Below are 20,642 nucleotides of genomic sequence, written 5' to 3' on the forward strand. Positions count from 1 at the left end.
CAGGTTATAGGATACTTAGGAATTCCCACGGGCACGGGAATTAGCGGGAAAATCCTTTTGTATGAAAAATCTAAACTGCTTAAGTTAGACGCTTGAAATTTGGCATGCAGGTACCTTAGTAAACTCAAAGCTGAGTTACAACAGGATATTGCAAAATTCCCACGGGAACGGGAGTTAGCGGGAAAAAACATTTGTATGAAAAATCTAAACCGCTTAAGTTAGACGCTTGAAATTTGGCATGCAGGTACCTTAGTAAACTCAAAGCTTAGTTACAACAGGATATTGCAAAATTCTCACGGGAACGGGAGTTAGCGGGAAAAAACATTTGTATCAAAAAATCTAAACCGCGTAAGATAGATGAAGGGGGTAAAACGGGATCCACGCGTACGAAGTCGCGGGCGGCCGCTAGTTCTTAATATTGCAAGACTTATTTAATTTCATCACCATTTTCCTTATTCAGTTCTTTTTTACTATCGTCTTAGGTTTATTATGGTGTAGCAAGGTTTTGGTCATCTGAGTAGGTTTTGGAGAGAACGAAAAAGCATAGAAATATCTAATTGCCAAAAGTGTGGACGAATGAATAGATAGATATAAGAACACACTTTATTGTATAGGTACATAAGACAAGAAAATAAAAAGAAATATACAAAAGATACGGCATAATTTAGGCGTTCTTGTCGCTATAAAGCTCTCTCTTCCAGACTACTTAGCTAGAGGATAGTTGTTAAATTGGGCTGGGTTGCACCAACTTACTTTAACTTTGACAATCGCCAAAAGTCTGTCAAACTCGATACAAAAAAACACCGGTTATCGTTATAGTTACGGTCAAACTTAGGTGGTGCAACTCAGCCTTGTGTTCGGAAAGGAAAAGGTATCAGTAGGTAGCGATTTTTGGTCCCTAGCTGTTGTTTCAAATATTTAATCATCATCATCATCATTTCAGCCACAGGATGTCCACTGATTTTCAGATTGACCGGTTTGTAGTGGCCTGCCTCCAGCGCTTTCTTGCTACATTTATTTAGGTCATTTGTCCACCTTGTGGTCAAATATAATGGAATATTAATACAATGGTCCGCGAACGTTAAAATTTTAATTGACAAGAATGCGTAGATTTTACACTTATTGCGTGTCATACTTATAAGCTATAAATTACTGTATTGGATTGAAAAAGAGGCTGACAAAGGTGACTGAGTTTCTTCCGCCACTTCTTCTCAGCACCAGCCCATATGTTGTCCCGAAGTGGTGGTAGGGCAAGCCATATTTAGTTATGTATAAGTGCCCTGGAAAGGGCCTATGTACTGAATAAACTATTTGAATTTGAATTTAAGTATCTATTTCTATGCTTTTCCCTTTCTCTTGTTATCGTGGTTTTAAGGGGATGAGCCAATTAACGAGTAACAAACTGCCAAGCAAATGGAGCGTAAGTATTGCCCTAATTTAAGTAAATTACATGTAAGTAATTAATAATTATGTAAAGCATTTTGTGTTCGGCAATAATTTGAGGTAAGATAGCCAGTTCCTCAGTGGTTGAGGATTCCGGGTGAACCTCGCTTCCACCTTCGGCCTGATCATCACTTACCTACCATCAGTTGACCGGGCGATGTGGAAACCAATGGGGGAGGCCTATGTTCAGCAGTGGACGTCCTAATCGACCTAAAACGCATAATACTTTATTCAAGGAAGCAAAAAAAGGAAATAAAAGAGTAAATACATCACCGAATAATCATTTATTTGCTATTTTAGTTATTTATTAGTCTTATTTTTACAATTTCAAAAGCGATAGAAAGAGATAGATATCTAACTGTCAGTTCACACCCAGCCTGTGAACTTTAGTTATCTATCTCATAAGTCAACCACTAAATAAAAAATCAAAAGTTTATATTCAAATTAGTCACTATAAAGAAATGCGTATTTAAACAATGATTTTCTTATTATAAACAAATACTTTTTTTAAAGTAAAAAGCTTTTTTACCTAAAATAATTGACTAGAATAAAGACGGATTAAAAATGACATTTCTATTAAGCTTAAATTTATAGTCTATGGCATGGAACAGTCGAGAAAATTAATATGGAGGAACATTGGTAGCCATCGCACAATGGGTTATGTCACAGATATGGATTAGAGTAGATACAGCAAGTTGCTAGTCAAAGCGTGCCATTCCGATATGTCCAAATGGACATACATGGTCGAGTGATGTTCATGTAATCCGATTACAACAATCGGATACGATGATTTTACGAGGACAGTAGTACGAACACGGTAGAGGGAAGAAATTATTTACGGATTGAGAATTGTAATTAACAGCAACGAGTAACAAATATGTAATTAATTAGAATAAAGTAGCAGAAGAAGAATTATAAAACAAGTTAGATCAGTGATCGTGGAAGACAGAGTGCACTGTATAACGTCGAAATATACAAATCAAGAAGTTAGGTCAGTGATCGCAGTATACACTATTACTACTATGTATACGACGCCCGAGATTTTGTCGTTTAGAAATATCTTCAAAACTAGGTACCTGACTTAGCTTTATTTATGAAAAAAAAACGTATTGGCAAAACTACGCATTTTTACATTTATTAAAAATGAGTAAAATAGTCTTTATTTTATGAAAGTAGGTCATTTACTTACTAGGATATTTAAAAGTATGGAATTAAGTATGAATTACTAGTAGTACTATTTAACATAATGGAATAACGATAATTACTTTCATAAACATTAGGCACAACAAAAATATTATTTGCAAATTAATAATGTAGAATTGTAGAATAACGTCTACCGCTACATAATTATTTTAATCCACAGTCAGACTAGCTATAAATTTAACAAAATATCAGTTTTATCGGAATTAATTAATTTTTGAATCGAGTCACACGATATCATTCGATGACTTTGCGAATGCAGTACGATGATACGATTACTTTTACGTTGCGGCAATCACTAAAATTCGCTAAAATGACACTAATGACGTTTAAAAAGTGGCACGCTCGGCTTCATACAAATTTTGACACATGCTGCATCTATCTTTATCTGTGGGTTATGTTATATTTATTTATATCCAAGGTTTTTGAATAGAGCCTCTTCGTTGAGCGGGTGATCCGAGAATGGCGTCTCCCTGAAGATTACTGATGCATCCGCTATATGCATCTGACGTTTCCCGTATCTGAAACAAACATTTCGATTTAGCGCCATCTTTTGACGTGTAAAAGCACTACGTAGTGTTAAAGCGCCATCTATAAGAAGCTCTAAAATTAATAGACAGTTCGTATTTTAGTTGTTTTGCTCTTAACTTGATAGATGGCGTTGGGAGTTTTTCGCGTTTTTATTGTACCATGTTGGGCGCCAAGTTTTATGACAATATTTTTTTCACGTAATAACTTGTTTATAAAAATTAATCGCTGTTTCCTGTTACCTGAAACAGAGAGTTTTACCTAGAATGACGAAGTTCACTGTAGCTCCTTCCTTCTTTCCTGTGTTTGATCGTTGTGACAGGGAAACTTAGAGGTGCATTGTGGTTACTGTTACTTAGGTATACGAGTATGTATAACGACGCTGCAGCGCCGTTACCTTAACATGCCATGCATAGACTAGTATGCCTTCACTACTTTCACCTTAACCTGCCTGCAGATAGTTTCTTAATTTACCTAACTCGGGTGCTTACCACGTGGCACAGCGCTGCCGCTTGCTGCAGGAGGGCATCATAGTGGTTTGCTGACGACGCAATTCACCTGTAGTTCCTTACTTCTAGTGTCATAGAGCATCCTTGCGGGAGAGAGAGAGACAGAGCAACAGGTGACAGAGCAGGAGGGAGGCAGTGGTCTGGGTCTCCCTAGAGTACTGTCTTAGCGCGAGTAGCGCTGGAATAAGGCAGCTAGAGGTGCATGGTAGATGCTGTCAGTTGTACAACGGTTCATCAGCTCCTGCCCCTGTCATAATTTAGCTCCATTCTTCCTTTGTCTTCCAGGGAGTATCCTTGTGGCATAAGGCTGCCAACACAAGTAGTAGATAGAGCAGATCACGATGGCTCCTTCCTTTCTTCCTGCGTCTGGAATCATTCTGGTGCCATAGAGCTGCCAAAAGACAGTACACCAGCTCACCTGCCCCGGCCGTGCACGGAGTAGTACTCCTGGAGCTCCCGGAGGTAGTTGGAGATCTGCTCGGCCGTGTCGAGGCGCTCGGGGCGGCGCGGGCGCGGGTACTGCGCTTGCGCACACAGCGCCGCCGTCAGCAAGGCGAAGGCTAAGAAGAGCCGCATTGTGGATTCTGTAATGATTAAAGCCCGGTCTGTGAGCACGTAGAATTTTGTCCAATGACCCCAAGCTACCCATCCTTATCGCTCGCGCTTATGTTGCTGTCGTGCTCGCACACTCACTGCGGGCGCCCGTCGCACAGTCGCGACAGCAATATAATAATTACACGCGAGCGATAAGGATGGGTAGCTTGGGCTTGGGATCATTGGACAAAATTCTACGTGCTCACAGACCAGGCTATAGAAGTGTTTATTAAAAGAAATAAAGAAGCGAGAGCGACTGGCCGTTCAGGGAAAATTTGGAGGAATCCGATCGCGTGGCAGGTCACCCATGCGCTGGATTGACCAAGTGACATCGGCAGGGGAGACTGCACCAGACAGTCTGCTATAGAACAGAGAGAGGCGGGAGGATCGTGCGGAGAGCTGTATCCGCTTACATACGATGTGAACAACACCTTAACGTGATTCGACCAAACTCTTCGGCCATAATAACCGCTAGGTAGGTATTGGCCATGGGTGGTGGTGGGATTTGTCCTAGAATCTGCAGTAAAGTTATTTACTACCAATATCTCAATTCAGTTCATCTTTATGTTTAAAACTAGCGGCCGCCCGCGACATCGTACGCGTGGATCCCGTTTTACCCCCTTAGGGGTGGAGTTTCGGAAAATCCTTTCTTAGCGGATGCATACGTCATAACATCTACCTGCATGCCTAATTTCAGCCCTATACGTCCAGTGGTTTGGGCTGTGCGTTGATAGATCACTATGTCAGTCAGTCACCTTTGAGTTATAAATTTAGATAGAGGTAACTAAGTAAGTTTAGTGTCAAAACCATCCATCATATTAACCTAATTCCTGGAAATATTATACAATAAGTGCAGATTCGCAAGTACGTCACAACCTCACGGCATTCGATTAAACCATTAACAATCGATTAGGGGATTAATCGGTATCAATCGCATCGATAAACTTTATTGCATTACCGATAACGCGTAAATCTTTTCACAATACTGATAAGGTAGGATTTACAGTGACGGTAGAGCTGGTCTTTGATTCAATGCGTATATAGGACTCAAAAATCGCATAAAACTAATTTTATTTTTGCAAGTAGACTTTTAAAAAGCACTTTTACACGTCCCGGTATTAATGACGCAGTGGTAGGGTTAACCCAACCACTGCTTCGGGACAATAAATGGGCCAGTGCTAAGAAGAAGCAGCGCAAGAAACTCGTGCCCGTATTCACAAACGATGCTTGCTTAAGCGAAGCAGTAAATCGAACGCACAGCGTTCTGTGATTGATTCCTGTGTCACCCTGTGCGTCGACGCGCACTGTGAGAACTCATAGTAATGTTTGTGAATACGGGCGTCAGTCACTAGAACTAAAAACATAAAACCATCTATTCTTCGTTATCAAACGATAACTCACATAATAAGAACACTTAAACCTTTATGCAGCTTAATTTTAACCACAATAGCTCAGCTCAAGCGTCCTAGAGTGTTAGTCTATGGTCTACGGCTCTGTTAGTCTATGGCTGCCTTGTTTATACAGGTGGGGGCTAAATATGGACGCATTTGGGTAATTAAGCCTAAAATACCTAGCGTATGGTGGACAGAAGTGGTCAAATAGGATTTTCCAGTTTTAGACAAAGGTGACCGAGTTTCTTCCGCCACTACTTCTCAGCACCAGCCCGTATGTTGTCCCGAAGTGGTGGTAGGGCAAGCTATATTTGGGACGTGTATAAGCGCCCTACTAAGGGCATATGTACTGAATAAACTATTTGAATTTGAATTTTAGACGCCATTAGTTATAGTATAGCTAAAGCGTGGAAAAAATATAATGTTTCATAATGTTTGATTTATGTCTGACCTTTAGTGGAAAACATAATTCCATAGACAATATAATTTTTTCAACGCGAACGGGAAATCTGTAGCTTTGACAGCCGTGTTACCGTAAATTATAAATAATGGTTTCTTAACTCGCCGTAACGTAATAAAAGAAAAGTTCAAATTTGATTTGACAGACTGTACTAATATTGTAAATGCGAAAGTAACTTATTAATCTGTTTTTCAGGATTTAAACGCTGAACCGATTGTAATGAAACTTGGTAGATATAGTTTGAAAGATAAGAAAAACGTGGGATAGTTTTTAATCAGATTTTTGAAAGATTCCGAAATTCAGCTACAATCTCGCGGGCAAAAGCTGATTGACTAATAAAATGGCTACTTAAGTAGATTGAAGGTTTCTTTACTATTAGTGTTCCGAATAAAATAGTTAAATAAATTGATAAAGGCTTGGTGGCTATCCAGCTAGAAAATGCAGCCAGCATCGTCGCCTCTTTGCCTCGCGGAGACGCTTTATTTTTGAGTTATTTTCTTTGTTTAGTTAAGTGCGTTTATTTTGAAAATATCTGTTTACATATTTTAATAATTTGTAAATAAAGACAGCATTATTTAAAAAAATGATAGATAATTTGTACATAACTATGATCGTCCAAGGCACATTAACATTTTGTTCAAGCGAGATCCAAGCTATCCGGAGCATGGGGTTAAAGAAAACTTTATTCTCAAAAGAAATAAGTAGTACTAAGACACAACGACGGACGGTTGATATCTGTTTTATTGGTATTAACTATTGCTATTTATACATGTTTTATTGTTTGTACACATTTAAAAGTATTTGCTAGTGTGCCGTCGGTGTAGAGTGCCGACGGTGCACGCTGAGGGTTCATGGGTCGCCCGGCGGTCGATGCTGACGGTGCAGCAGGATGTACGATCGTGCTCGTACAGCTGGATATTCAAAGTTACACCCGTATTCACAAACGATACTTGCTTAAGTGAAGCAGCAAATCGAACGCACATTGTTGAATAGAGCTCTGTGATTGGTTCGTGTGTCAACCTGTGCGTCCACGCGCACTGTAAGACCTCATAGTAATGTGCACGGGCGTTAGTGTCTGTGTTAGTGAATGTCAGCTTTACACTCAGAGAACAAATCATTAAAAAGCATCAAACAAATTCAAAATTCAAATTCAAAACGTTTATTTGCCAAAAACACAGTTATACAGGGTGACAATATTAAATAGGATCATGTGTTTAGTCTGCTCGCAGACGTGCAAAAATTACAGGAGTCAATAGTATGTCAAATAATTAAGAAAATGTCAATTTAAAATTAAATTAATACATATCAATGTCGCCAATTAAAATGAAACTATTGTTTCAAACCAATAAAGAGAAACGCTTTAAAGTTCGATTTTAAAACATATCGTCCATTGTAAAAGTCAAGTCCAATCATGGTGCTACAATCAGTAAACAGCACATAATAGCGCTGTACGGGCTCGAACCTGCGACCCACCGTGTGTCTATTGTTCGCTGCAAATCAACTGCGTAGGGATGGAAAGATGGAAGTTAACTTTATCGATAAATCTGGGTGAGAAATACAAGTATTATTTTCGTAAAAGAGTTGCCACTGCAGTGACCAGTGCACTGGTCGTTTTTGTTTAAAAATATGTAAAGTTTGAACTAGCTGGTTATAAGAATTTGTGGTATATTAGCACTTATCAACTACCTACATATTGCAAGAAAGGATTTTTTCCTGGCGGCTTGGTGACTGGAATTGAACCGCCACCGGTGCAGACGGAGAAGATGGTGAATTGTCTGCACGTGAAAAAGAGGTTGTCCGGCTTGCAGAAATTTATATAAGTTACCGTTCCTTGTGTGAAATTAGAAAATGTAAATAAAACAGCTCCCTCTCAATTGACACGATTTATTTTTATCACGTATGCTCGTATATAGTTAACAATTACGATATTATAATAACTACTGTAATAGTGCCAATCTCAAGGGATTCAGGGTCGTTAATTAGGTTCGGTTTGGTGAATATTATTGCCACTACAAATTTCTTAAAACTCAGCCTAAATATTAAAAGACTCTAATAGTTAAGATAACTGCACGATGTCAGGTCGGAAAGACTCCTACTTGAAGGATGGAAAAGTGGGTACCTTGGAAGCCATGCGGTTATAAGCCGTTACCCTGAACGTTCCTCTCTTCTTCCGGGGTCCAACGGGTCTCGCACACTTTTAGGCTNGCGGGCCTTCAAAAGAATGCCGCAACCGTCTGGTGTTGTCAAAGTTTCTGCGAGCTCCTCCATGGTCCAGTCAGTGGGGATGTTCCTGATGAGACCCATGCGGGTCACGTTATAAGTCGGTATCGAGGCAACGTATTTGTACAATGGAAGAATTTCGTTATTCAGGAAATTATTAGCTGCGCTGGGTGAAACAAATTCGACTGAAATTCTGTTTCTTCCGATTTTTTTAACTCCGTCCAAAACTATACCCTGGATTCTGTTGGTAACCAGAAACTTACCAAATCTCATTGGTTGGATGAATACGGGGGAAGAGGGATCAGTTTCCATATGAGACACGTGAACTAGGAACGGGCCTTTGTCTTGGTCACTATATGTTTTGGGGGCAATGACTAGCGAGGGGTGAGTGTACACCTGTTGATTGATTTGAGGTAAGGAACCATCGGTGTTGGTTCTTTTAGCTGGCTCGGAATCGCCTGTCGTGTCAAGACGGCGTTTGGTAGCCGATTGTGAAAATAATGGCTGAGATAATTCCATTGGGGCGGCCTGGTCTGGGGGATCAGGCGGGTCGGGAGGTATGACATCCATGTTAATTTACTTTACTTACCAAAAATACACGAAAGTTAATATACCACCACCTTAGTTTTATTAATAAATAAGCTTAGAATAAGATTCCTGTAGAAAACCACACTAAAATTTTCAAAATAAACGAAAATATCCGACACACGTGTAGCCACTGACACTCGCGAGACGGAATCCCGATGGAATGTCCAGTTTATTATCAATTTCATGAACAAAAATAATTTTATAAGACAAAAAGTCACTGTCAGTTAACTGTCATACTTAGGGTTGCTTGTGGGTGTTTACACCGGGTGAAAACAAATAATTTTATAATTATTTCAATTGGTATCTTTTCTTTATTTTTATTGAATTTTTCTCATTTAAGTTTATTGATTAATAAGTAATAAGTCAAATTTAACACTAATATGTATTTATATCGTGGCCAAATCGTAAAATTGATCACGTTATGATGATGTGACCAATTATTTTATAAAATGGTGTTATTTCAAGAATCGTTGACCGGATTTAGAAGAAATTTAGTAGGAACACAATAATTTGTGATCATGGCAAGGACATGGAGAAAGGATTTTTTCCTGGCGGCTTGGTGACTGGAATTGAACCGCCACCGGTGCAGACGGAGAAGATGGTGAATTGTCTGCACGTGAAAAAGAGGTTGTCCGGCTTGCAGAAATTTATATAAGTTACCGTTCCTTGTGTGAAATTAGAAAATGTAAATAAAACAGCTCCCTCTCAATTGACACGATTTATTTTTATCACGTATGCTCGTATATAGTTAACAATTACGATATTATAATAACTACTGTAATAGTGCCAATCTCAAGGGATTCAGGGTCGTTAATTAGGTTCGGTTTGGTGAATATTATTGCCACTACAAATTTCTTAAAACTCAGCCTAAATATTAAAAGACTCTAATAGTTAAGATAACTGCACGATGTCAGGTCGGAAAGACTCCTACTTGAAGGATGGAAAAGTGGGTACCTTGGAAGCCATGCGGTTATAAGCCGTTACCCTGAACGTTCCTCTCTTCTTCCGGGGTCCAACGGGTCTCGCACACTTTTAGGCTACAAGCAGCGTCCTCCACGGCCTCAAGCGCGGTGCCAGATGAAGCTCTTGCATTTTCTCGACAGGAAAGCGTTCAAACTCTTGCAGAGACAGAGGTTTGATGACAAGGAGGAAATGCGAAGAGATCAGCAGTTTAGAAGGGAGAAATAATGTATACCAAATGATGAGAAATCAATATGAAATATTGAAATATCTAAAATGTCTATAAAAATTTGTAAAATATGAAATCTAAAATCGTAAAATATGAAATGTTTGAACTATAAACATTTGTAAAATTATGAAATTTGAAAATATGAAATCGTAAAATCTGAAATTTGAAATTGTTTAAACTACAAAATATTGTAAAATTATGAAATTTGAAATATGAAATCCCGCATCTGAAACGAAAAATACTAGTGTCAGAATCACAAGTGGAACGTGGCATTAGGTTATGAAAAAAACCGCAATGGGAAACAAATACTCACGAAAACTGCTCGCTAATTTAAACCTCACTCGCAGTTTTCAGCATCCCAATACCCTCATCCGAACAGGATTTAGGGAATTTCTGAAAGAAACGATCACATGAAACAACACGCACCGGAATACGAAAATTATCAACCACGAAAAAATAAATAAATTCTCCGACGGGAACTTACCTCATGTGTGTTTATTTTAAAAATATATTAAGAAATTATCGTGGATGCATTCTGCATTCCACGATTTGAACACAGGGGATTACATCCCCGAAAATAATAAAATTGCGGTTGCGCAAGATCGACCAAAATTCCAAAGTGATTTGACAGCTCAACTGACAGCCTGCGAGTCATCGACATCGCAAGACGTTTCGTTTCGCCGCTTAAGTAAAAAGCAAATACTAATAAAAACCATGATGAAAATAATCTCCTGAACACTGAAAATATTCTATTAAAAAATAGAATAATCAAAACAAAAACATTAGGAAATGTTTCAATAAAATATATTTGAATTGACTGAGCAAAAAGCGCCATCTATTGCAAATTAATTCAAAATCACGCCAATAGATGTCGCCAGTGGTATCCTAAATCCAAATATCGAGAAGAAATATCAATTTGTGAAAACAGCCAAAACTGCAACGCTACAATATATAAGATAATAATCGACCACTATGTTTGTCTCCGCGTTTCACTCTCTTCTTTCTGTGACAATTATTTCATCATATCACTCGTTCTCGCTGCTATTTATTACTTTAATATATCGTCTACCAGTAGGTTTTTGTTGCAAAATCGTCAAAAGCTAAGTGAAAGTAAAATTTTCTGCAAATAAGCTTTCAAAAAGCGCTTTTACTTCCCAGTATTTTACTTTAACCCTACCACTGTTTCGGAACATAAATGGACTAATGCTGAGAAGAAACAGCGCAAGAACTGTCACCTTTGTCAGTGAAAAACAAAAACTATCGACGACGTCAATGTATTGACTATCCCATCCCTTACCTGTTGCGCGGTAATTTTCACCGCGCGCTGCGAAGGCGGGAAATGTACAGTAAATTTGCGCGCGAACGAAAGCGTTTAACAAAAATCTCTTTACCGCTCATTTTTCTTGTTTGCGAATAAAATTTGCGTCGATTCGTCGCGTATTTGTCTTTTTGTGGCACTAGACTTTTCTCTTTTTTACTACAATAAAAGATGGCATGTAACTTACTGATTTTAATAAATTAATGTTTTAAAATTTTGTTTGCTTTCAACCAAAGGACGTCCGCTGCTTGACTAAAGCCAGGAACTTCTCGCGACTTTCTATAGATCGTCGGTCCACCGAAAAGGGAAGAAGGGAATTCTTTTTTTGAATAAAAATTCTTTTTTATTATTTCCTATTGACGTTCATAAGTGCCACTTGTGGTCTAAACTGAATAAATATTTTTGATTTTGATTTTGATTTTGGAATATCATCTATCATTCATCAGTAGTAAAGAAAAACATTAATTTATTACACCGGTCAACAAAAAAAAATTTATTTTTTGCGCATGGATTTTACTTATTATATTCTGATTATATAAGCAAATTTATATAAAAAAGTGCGATTACAAATCGAAAATATTTGCTTTTTAAGAAGTTATAGCGATTTGAATTTTCCATCTTCATAGTAGAATGTCTCTAAAGATGCACGTCACATTCTCATTGGGATATATTTATAAATAATTATGGGGGCTTATTCGCAAGAACAAGGGGCACGCTTTCATCAAAATATAATGGGATTTGAGAGACCACGTTACCAAGGCCAGTATACTGAAAGTATGGTAGGGTTAGATTTTTAAGAAACAAATCTTCTATGGAACATGACAGGAAACTAGAACTTTTCATTTTTAATAAATATTTAGAATCTATTTTAATTTTTCTCTTGCGAGAATGAATCTTAAATAGATGTTTGGTATGTTTTAATAATTAGAAAGAATGAAAGAAAGAAAGAAAAAAATATATTTGGCAACAAATTAAATCATCACTATGTTCATGTTTCATACATTCATTGATATGAATTTTTCTATTTTTTACACATAAAAGCAAATTCAGAACAATTTTTTGTTGTTATTCTTGTTTCTAGGTTATAAAGCAATAAAAATAAGCTATGCATAACCCGTGCGCAAAAATACTGTAGACAGTTGTTATCTTCATTTGGCTCAAACTGCATGAAAGAGTCGCCAAAAATTTTTGAGTCGTAGGTAGACCCAATCCTAGCCTGAAAATTATGAAAGATTTTCGTTTTAAGTTCATTTTCCTTTCATATAAAAAATCAAAGTACTGTGAAAATGTGTACTTTAAGGAAGTAACTAAAAAATATTTTTTGGATAAATAGTTCGAAGTTTTGCTTTTGCTTTAGTTTTTTTACAGGAGACTGTTCTTAAGTTTTGTTACACGTTTTATACTAGCTCTATTTTAAGAAACCAAAAAGTTATTAGTATTTTCCAGTTCAGCGTCTAACATCATTTAATCTTACTATGCCATAAACTTTAATCCGAAACATCTAAATATTCTAAATCTCATCAACGCCAAAATCCAATTACGGGATCAATTATAACCTCAAAACTGTTTTAAATCACATTTTCCCACCTTAACGCCTACCAATGCTGCCAACTCAAAGGCGCGCATTCAAACCGCGTCGGATATTATTTTTACGGTTGGCAACACCGTAACTAGAAAGTGTACGTGAGGAAAATGGCGTCCGCAAGTTTTAAACGTAGTTGGAATAGGCAAAGGTACCTAATTACTTTAGACGGCTTTGGAAGTATTTTGAGAGGTGCAAAACGTTGCGGGTTGATTTTAAGTTGTCGTTAAGTTTTTGAGTTTTCATTTTGGTTGTTTGATGGGGACGAAAATAGAGTTGTTTTATCCTAAATTCTTAAACTTCTGAGAGACTGTCTTTTATAGAAACAATTTAAGTGAAATTTGGCAGGTCTACTTATGCCCGTTTTCACCATCAATTCTTAATGTTTAAGTGACCCCTATGGTAACACATAACAGGCATTTTGTTTTCATAAGGGTCACTTAAAAATTGGGGATTGATGGTGAAAACGGGCATCTACCTAGAGATAGGTAAGTAATTTGACCCAAAAAAAAACAAAATAGTTTTTAACCGGTTTTTAAAATGGAGATATTTGTCTAAAGTCTCACCCCCTTACTAATATAAAGTTACACAGTTGTTGAACAATGTTTTAAAATGACATTTCCATACTAAACGTCACTTTAAAACACTGTTCAACGAGTATTTACACAGTTTTATTAGTAAGGGGGTCAATATACAGATTCTCGAATGGGGACTACTTTACTGCAAACTTAGCGTAAGCCCACCTGCTCGATGGACAGACGACCTCATATAGCCACGATAGCCGAACGGTGAAGGGGTCGGAGTGGCCGACTCGAGATCCGAAGAACGCGGGTTCGAATCCCACCGTCGCTCGACTATTGTGGTGAGCCCACTCGTAACACAAGCTTATTTAGCTTATCACGAGGGGCTAACGGGACTATTAGTAATTTGTGCAATACTAATTGCCAATAATCATTTAAAAAAATAAATAAATAAAATATGGCTGGTAACGAGTAATTTGAACCCGGGACCCTGAAGCAGGTGGTCTTACCACTTGATTTCTCAGCACTCGCCTTTTAAAAAAAGTTGTGCTTTAGATATTATTTTGGAGTGGTGGCAAACACAAATAAAGTTGACTTCGACTTTGACCACCAATCAATTGACGTAATTTTTAAAACTGTCAAAACGAAACTTCCATAGATTTTGTATGTCTACAAGCAAGTGACGTCACTATTTTGTCATCTCAATTATACTACTTTTTTTTATCCACAACAAGAAAGCTCTTGGCCTGTATCTCACCTGATGGTAAGTGATGATCAGGCCGAAGGTGGAAACGAGCTTCACCCGGAATCCTCAACCACGGAGGAACTGGCTATCTTATTTCTAACTACCGGAACACAACAATGCTGTTAACATTGTTGTTATGGCGACAGACTTAGATAAGATGGTAGCTAGCCAGGCGGACTTAGAACAAGCCCTACCACCAACCAAAAAGAAAAATCTGCTTCCACTGGAAATCGAACCGGGACCTCTGCGTCTGAAGCAGGTGGTCTTACCACTAGACCACAGAGCATACAAATAAAGAAACTTTTGACTTTGACTTTGACCATAGAGGCGATTAAATCCTATAAATACAACAATATTGTTGTAACAACGACAGATCTAGTTAATTCGCGAAAAGCAGTTAAAATAAGATGGTAATAAATCAAGATAATCCGTAGAGCGGCGTATGTGTTAAATTCGACTGTAAAATTAACAATTAACCTTTGTTAACTGTTTAATTAACTTTTAAGGGATCTCGCGTAGATACAAATTAAATTATATAGGCTCAGGTTTCCATCTGGTATAATATACATTTTAATGTTCAAGGAAATTATAATTGGAAATTGATCTATTTACTATTTACGTTATAGATTAGTGGAGGCTTGATTTCAGTGTAAAATTATTGAGTTTGATTTCCAATGAGGTCACAGAAAATTCAACATCATTTTCTCATACATACACTCGTAAAACATAACCCTCCTTCTGGCGCAGTCGGGTAAATATTGGTTGCGTTGAAAAAAAGTAGAGCCAGATTATTTTTTTAATACTTTTTTAACTACCAGATAACTTTTAACTGAAAAATTGACAGTGTCTTTTTAAACATTTATCTGAAGAAAATTATAAAATTAACCCTAAAAAGCACATCCACTACTTAAATCTGAAATAAATAATTTGATTTGATTTAAAGTAAAAATATTTTTTTTTGTTACCTTATTAGTCCACGAATTCTTTTCACAATTCAATTAATTTGATACATTTAACATTTTCTACAAGCATCAAAGTCTGAAGAATGTCTTGACAATGTCATACGCTTGTCCTTTTGGCTGACAAAGGGCCCTCAAAATGGGTTTATTTAAAGAAATAAGATGATTAAATATACTACTCTTGTTGTGATTCCACTAATGTTATTAAATCGTGGGTTTAGCTACCTATTTTGCTATAAAAGAGTTGGTAAAGTGAACTTTTTGTGTTACTGGAATTGAATAGAGCTATTGGTATAATAAAGATTAAAAAGATTGGAGTTAAGTTTCGTTTTTAATTACGTTTTGATAAAAGTGACTTAGCCCGAAATAAGTTTCAATGTTTTATCGCCAGTTTTTTCAAGCAATTCGATTTTTCCAAGTTATGTATTTAAAAAAAATGTTTGGGATGTATTTCTTAACGCTAATAAGTTTAATAACTATTGTTTGTAACATTTTTCATTGACGCCTCTCTTCTATCAGACGTAGCGTAATGTTATGTCATCCGCTTTGCAATGGAGGGAAGTCGAACCTTAATTTCGAACTCCTCCTATGTTCTTCTGATTAATTTCGTTGCGGGTCCAATGACAGTTTAACTTTCCCCCGGGACAAACTTGACCTTCATTGGTTGGGTTTTTGTGGCTGTCAAGCTGTAGATCCTGGCTACACAGGAGTTGCAGCGGTGGGAACGAGAGGTGGGAATAGTCCCGTGTTATGACATTCTTCAATAAAAGGACTGTCAAAAACAAAACAAAATTATTTGAAATCAACTCTTAGTTCTAGAGATAACCGCGTTCAATCAAACAAACTTTTCAGATTTATAATATTAGTCAGTATATTCGTAGATTAATTATAATAATTAATAAAAGATGGGCAGGCCTCCCACTAGGTGGACCAACGATCTGGTAAAGGTCGCGGGAATGCCTGGATGCGGGCAGCGCAGGACCGTTCATTGTGGAAAACCTTGGGGGAGGCCTTTGTCCAGCAGTGGACGTCATTTGGCTGAAACGAACGAACGAACAAACGAACGAACGAAAGATTGATTAAATTCGTTACTAGTTTGGACTGGAAAACCTAAAAAAGTAAATTTACACGACGTGTTAAACTGCAGAAACTAGAATACAAAATACCAACTTTGTTACTAAAACAGGGCGCCATAACAAGCGAAGTTTGGGCCTCGTTTCGGCATATTTTGTGTGGCAGTTGACAGTGTGTGTGGTTCAAAGTTTGTCAGAGTTAAATCAAAACAAATCAAAATAAGGGTAGATTAAAGATACAAAGCAACAGTTGGACTTTTAACATTAATTAAATTCTAAAAAAAATACAATCGAGACCATCGAGAAACTTTCAACTTCGAATCGTTTGCGTATTCAACCTTCTCACTACAAACAGTGAAACAAAATTTAATACTTACTTATTTCAAATTCAATGATAACGTGACGATTTAGATTGTTAAAATTATTTTTAATTTCGTGCTACCGTTTCCATTTACCATATTTAATTACGTCATCTATAATATAAAAATGAATCGCAAAATGTGTTGGTAAGCGCATAACTCAACAACGCCTGGACCAAATTCTTTTTTTTTAATGTTCCTTGAAGTCCAAGGATGGTTTTTACTTCGAGAAAAGTTCTCGAAACTTCACCCCTAAGGGAGAAAAACGGGGTCCACGCGTACGAAAACAATTGATCCATTAATTTGGTCAAGCAATTATTCTGATTCTGAAAGAGTTTTTACAAAATGGGTGCTAGAGCCCCTTGTGTAAAATTTCAATGTGTACCTTTTTTGTTACCAGACCTGTTTAAATAACTTCAATCACAATGACCAAATTTCAACTTCATATTAGCCATGTGAATGCGCCTTATTCGTCCAAGGTATTAACGCCTTTCCATAATCAAACCCAATCCAAATCCGCCCTTCAACTGTACATTATAATCGACGGTATTCATGTTTATACATTTTCATATTGTTTATGGAGACATTGGCAAACGTGGAAACACAATAGCCATAGAGGAGAAGAAGAAGAAGAAGACCATTAAATTTAAACATTATGAAAGCGTAATCTCTTGTAAACATCCGTTGTTTTTTTAGGTTGTTGTTTTTGACCGGACTAAGTACGGCCCGATTTTTTCACCTGATCTAGCGGTTGTGTATGGTTTATAATGACATTTGCACACGCATCATGATTCATGCATTGGACATCGGGCCGGCGAGAAAATTGGACTGCAAACAAAGAGTATACGTTTTTTGACGGTTCGTCGTCCAGTGAAAAAACAACAAACAAGCGGCTAAAAGCATCGAAAACCGTGGATATTTTGACCAAAAACAGATTGAAAGACAGTTGGCGGACGGATTTGGATTGCTTGAGGAAGGCGAGCTTACATGATCAAATTAATGAGGATTATGATAGATGATACTTTAATGTTTCTTGACGTATTTTTTACATAATTAACGTACTATGTATAACTTGCCAAAACCCGGATAAGTTATAGATTTTTTTGAGGCAAACAAGCTCTATGACGTCACTTTCTCACTATTTATCTAACGCAACTAAAAAATTAAAACCAATTTTAATTAAAGTTGTAGCAATGAGTGAGCTTTACATGTGTGGTGGCTCGCTACTGTTCGTTTTTCAGAAGTTTTGACAGACATTACACTATCGTTATGTGCATGTACACGTACACACACAAACAAAGCTCACTCGCCTTCGTGAGTTGCAAGAACTATTACTCATTACTCAATTTTCAGGACTTTATTCAACCCTTTTAAAAGAAGTATGACTAAACTTTTTTTTCATTAGATTATTTCAAGAAGAAATTCTTTGAAATTATTGGTTAATTACCATGCACCCAAACCTAAAACAACGTTTATTCTTTTAAAATTAAATTCAGCCTTTTCCGGTGAAGCGGCCAAAAGTCCCCTTCCATTTTTAAATTCTCTCCCCTCAAATTGGCGGGAATCACTTTTTAACTCTCAAATTAATACTTAGTTAGCCCACAAAAGAGGCAGAGAAAGAAGGTTCGATTTAGTTTGACGTTTAATTTATTTGATTAAAAATACTGGAGTAAAAATGCATGCAAAACAAAGGATATTACAAATAATTGGGTATATTTCATACCATACTAATAACTGAAGCACAATTTTTTAAAACAACACTTCGTTTTGATTTTAAAAACTCATTTTTAAATCTGTAAATTGGTTGCTTTGTAATTGACAAAGTTATTATAAAAATGACGTTGACGCGTATTGCCCTACAAAATCTATGGGAGAGTCTCGTTTTCATCATCATCATCATCATTTCAGCCACAGGACGTCCACTGCTGAACATAGGCCTCCCCCAATGCTTTCCATGTTGATCGATTGGTATAGCGGCCTGCGTCCAGCGCTTCCCTGCTACCTTTACGATGTCGTCGGTCCACCTTGTAGGTGGACGTCCCACGCTGCGTTTTCCGGTACGCGGCCTCCATTCCAGAACCTTTCTGCCCCATCGGCCGTCAGTTCTGCGTACTATGTGCCCTGCCCATTGCCACTTCAGCTTGCTAATACGTCGGGCTATGTCAGCGACTTTGGTTCGTTTACGGATCTCCTCATTTCTGATTCGATCTCGCAAAGAAACACCAAGCATAGCCCTCTCCATAGCACGCTGTGCAACTTTGAGCTTCTGTATAAGGCCTATAGTGAGAGGCCACGTTTCCGAGCCATAAGTTATCACTGGTAACACACATTGGTTATACACTCTAGTCTTCAGGCATTGAGGTAATTTGGACGAAAAGATGTTGCGTAGTTTCCCGAACGCTGCCCAGCCGTTGGTGGGAGAGTCTCGTTTTGACAGTTTAAAAGTGCGTCAATTGCCTATTTTAAGGTTTTAAAAGGGGGGACAACAGGACTACACCCTATATTATTGTCCCGTAGCAGTGGTAGAGTTAAGATATAAATCAATTTTAAGAACTGTGACAAATAAAATTATTAAAAGCAAGTAAATATTTTTTCAGATTTTTAAGGTGGCAGGAAGCAACATTTTATTCTGGTATCTAAACTGAGGGTGAATTTTCGTAATTTTCCAGACACAGTATAAACACATTTTTAATTAGGTAAGTATTTTTTGTAAAGCTAAAGTTTATGTAAAATTGCTTTTTTCCTTTCGTCCAAAAATGGAAAAGGTATCTTCGTAAACTTCGAAACATTTATTATTGAGCTTTATTTTCTTAACAGTAACCTTTAGAAGAATTTAATTACGAGGAACCCAAAATGGACACTCAATTTTAAAATTCAACCTAAAAATTTTATTTTAAAAGTCGTTAATGGCTGTCCATATTCCCATAAAAGAGCACAAAATTCAAAAATCGTAATTCAAAACTTTGTTTTTTTTAAAATCGACACTGGCTGGCATCCACCAACAAAAAAAACACGAATTCAATATTCAAAAATTCAAAAATGTTCCAAATTCGAACTCACCTGTTGCGATGTCTGTGCGCGCTCGCAAAGTGCGCGGTCCGCGGCCGCCGCGCGCTTTTATTGCAGCCGACTTTGGGCCTAACAGGTGGGCGGGACAGGGGAGCAGTAGAGTTGCTTTTCGATTAGCATTCCATTAACTTTTTGAATATTAAATATTTTACTAATTTAAATTTGTGTTTTTTCAACAATCGAACTGGCGGAAGACGGAAATGGGGGATGAAAGTCACTATGGAGTAAGAACTTTAAGAAGTAAAAGTATAGCTATACCAACCTTCGGCAGAACAAGGGGACAAATACTTAACATTTAATTTTTATACTATTAACTAATTAAAATTTAATTCATACTGAACACTAGTTTAGAATGACATTTTTAAACTAGTGTTCAACGTGCATGTTATTTTTCTTGAATAGTCTGTGAAACCTTATTGCACCTATTTATAAAATTGTGACACCATTCTATTCCTACATACTTTCAAAAAGTTATTCAAAAAGCTTCGATGTTCATAGATTTGGTATTTTACGCCATTTTCCGCAATTTTCATTTAAATTTTCTTACATATTACCGGGTTACCTTAACATAACTGGTGAAGGTCGCGGGAAGAGCCTGGATGCGGGCAGCGTAGGACCGTTCATTGTGGAAAACCTTGGAGGAGGCCTTTGTCCAGCAGTGGACGTCATTCGGCTGAAACGAACGAACGAACCTTAAAATTAAGGGGATTATGTATTATGTACACAGATGTAACAAAATACATTATGTAATAAACAATTAAATCATACAATTAAAAAGACAACACTAATGTACACTAGTAGCACAAGCGACTCCATACCTCCCTTGAGCCCACTCGCGGTATAGCGCGCGCCCGCAGCTCTAGATTTTTGCAATTAAAACATCCTGGGATCGCT

At 37.3% G+C, this 20,642-nt stretch overlaps 1 protein-coding gene across 1 annotated transcript; it reads right to left on the minus strand.

Annotated features, from left to right (window-relative positions):
* Positions 1–1,708: 1,708 nt before the first annotated feature.
* NPF2 (neuropeptide F 2) lies at positions 1,709–19,766 on the minus strand. The gene is made up of 4 exons (XM_028304150.1): positions 19,740–19,766; positions 4,099–4,264; positions 3,043–3,164; positions 1,709–2,105 (listed from the first exon to the last, which is right to left on the minus strand). The coding sequence occupies exons 2-3, from the start codon at positions 4,254–4,256 to the stop codon at positions 3,050–3,052; spliced, it is 273 nt and encodes a 90-aa protein (XP_028159951.1). The 5' UTR covers positions 4,257–4,264; positions 19,740–19,766; the 3' UTR covers positions 1,709–2,105; positions 3,043–3,049.
* Positions 19,767–20,642: the final 876 nt, after the last annotated feature.

This window comes from Ostrinia furnacalis, unplaced genomic scaffold, assembly GCF_004193835.3.
Source record: "Ostrinia furnacalis isolate ACB-3 unplaced genomic scaffold, ASM419383v2 OfSCF1396, whole genome shotgun sequence".
NCBI lineage: Eukaryota > Metazoa > Arthropoda > Insecta > Lepidoptera > Crambidae > Ostrinia > Ostrinia furnacalis.

Coding starts and splice junctions, on each gene's coding strand:
- NPF2 (XM_028304150.1), bottom strand. CDS start 4,256: ATGCGGCTCTTCTTAGCCTTCGCCTTGCTGACGGCGGCGCTGTGTGCG. Junction 3,165..4,098: donor TCCGTGCACGGCCGGGGCAG/GTGAGCTGGTGT, acceptor TGTTTGTTTCAG/ATACGGGAAACGTCAGATGC.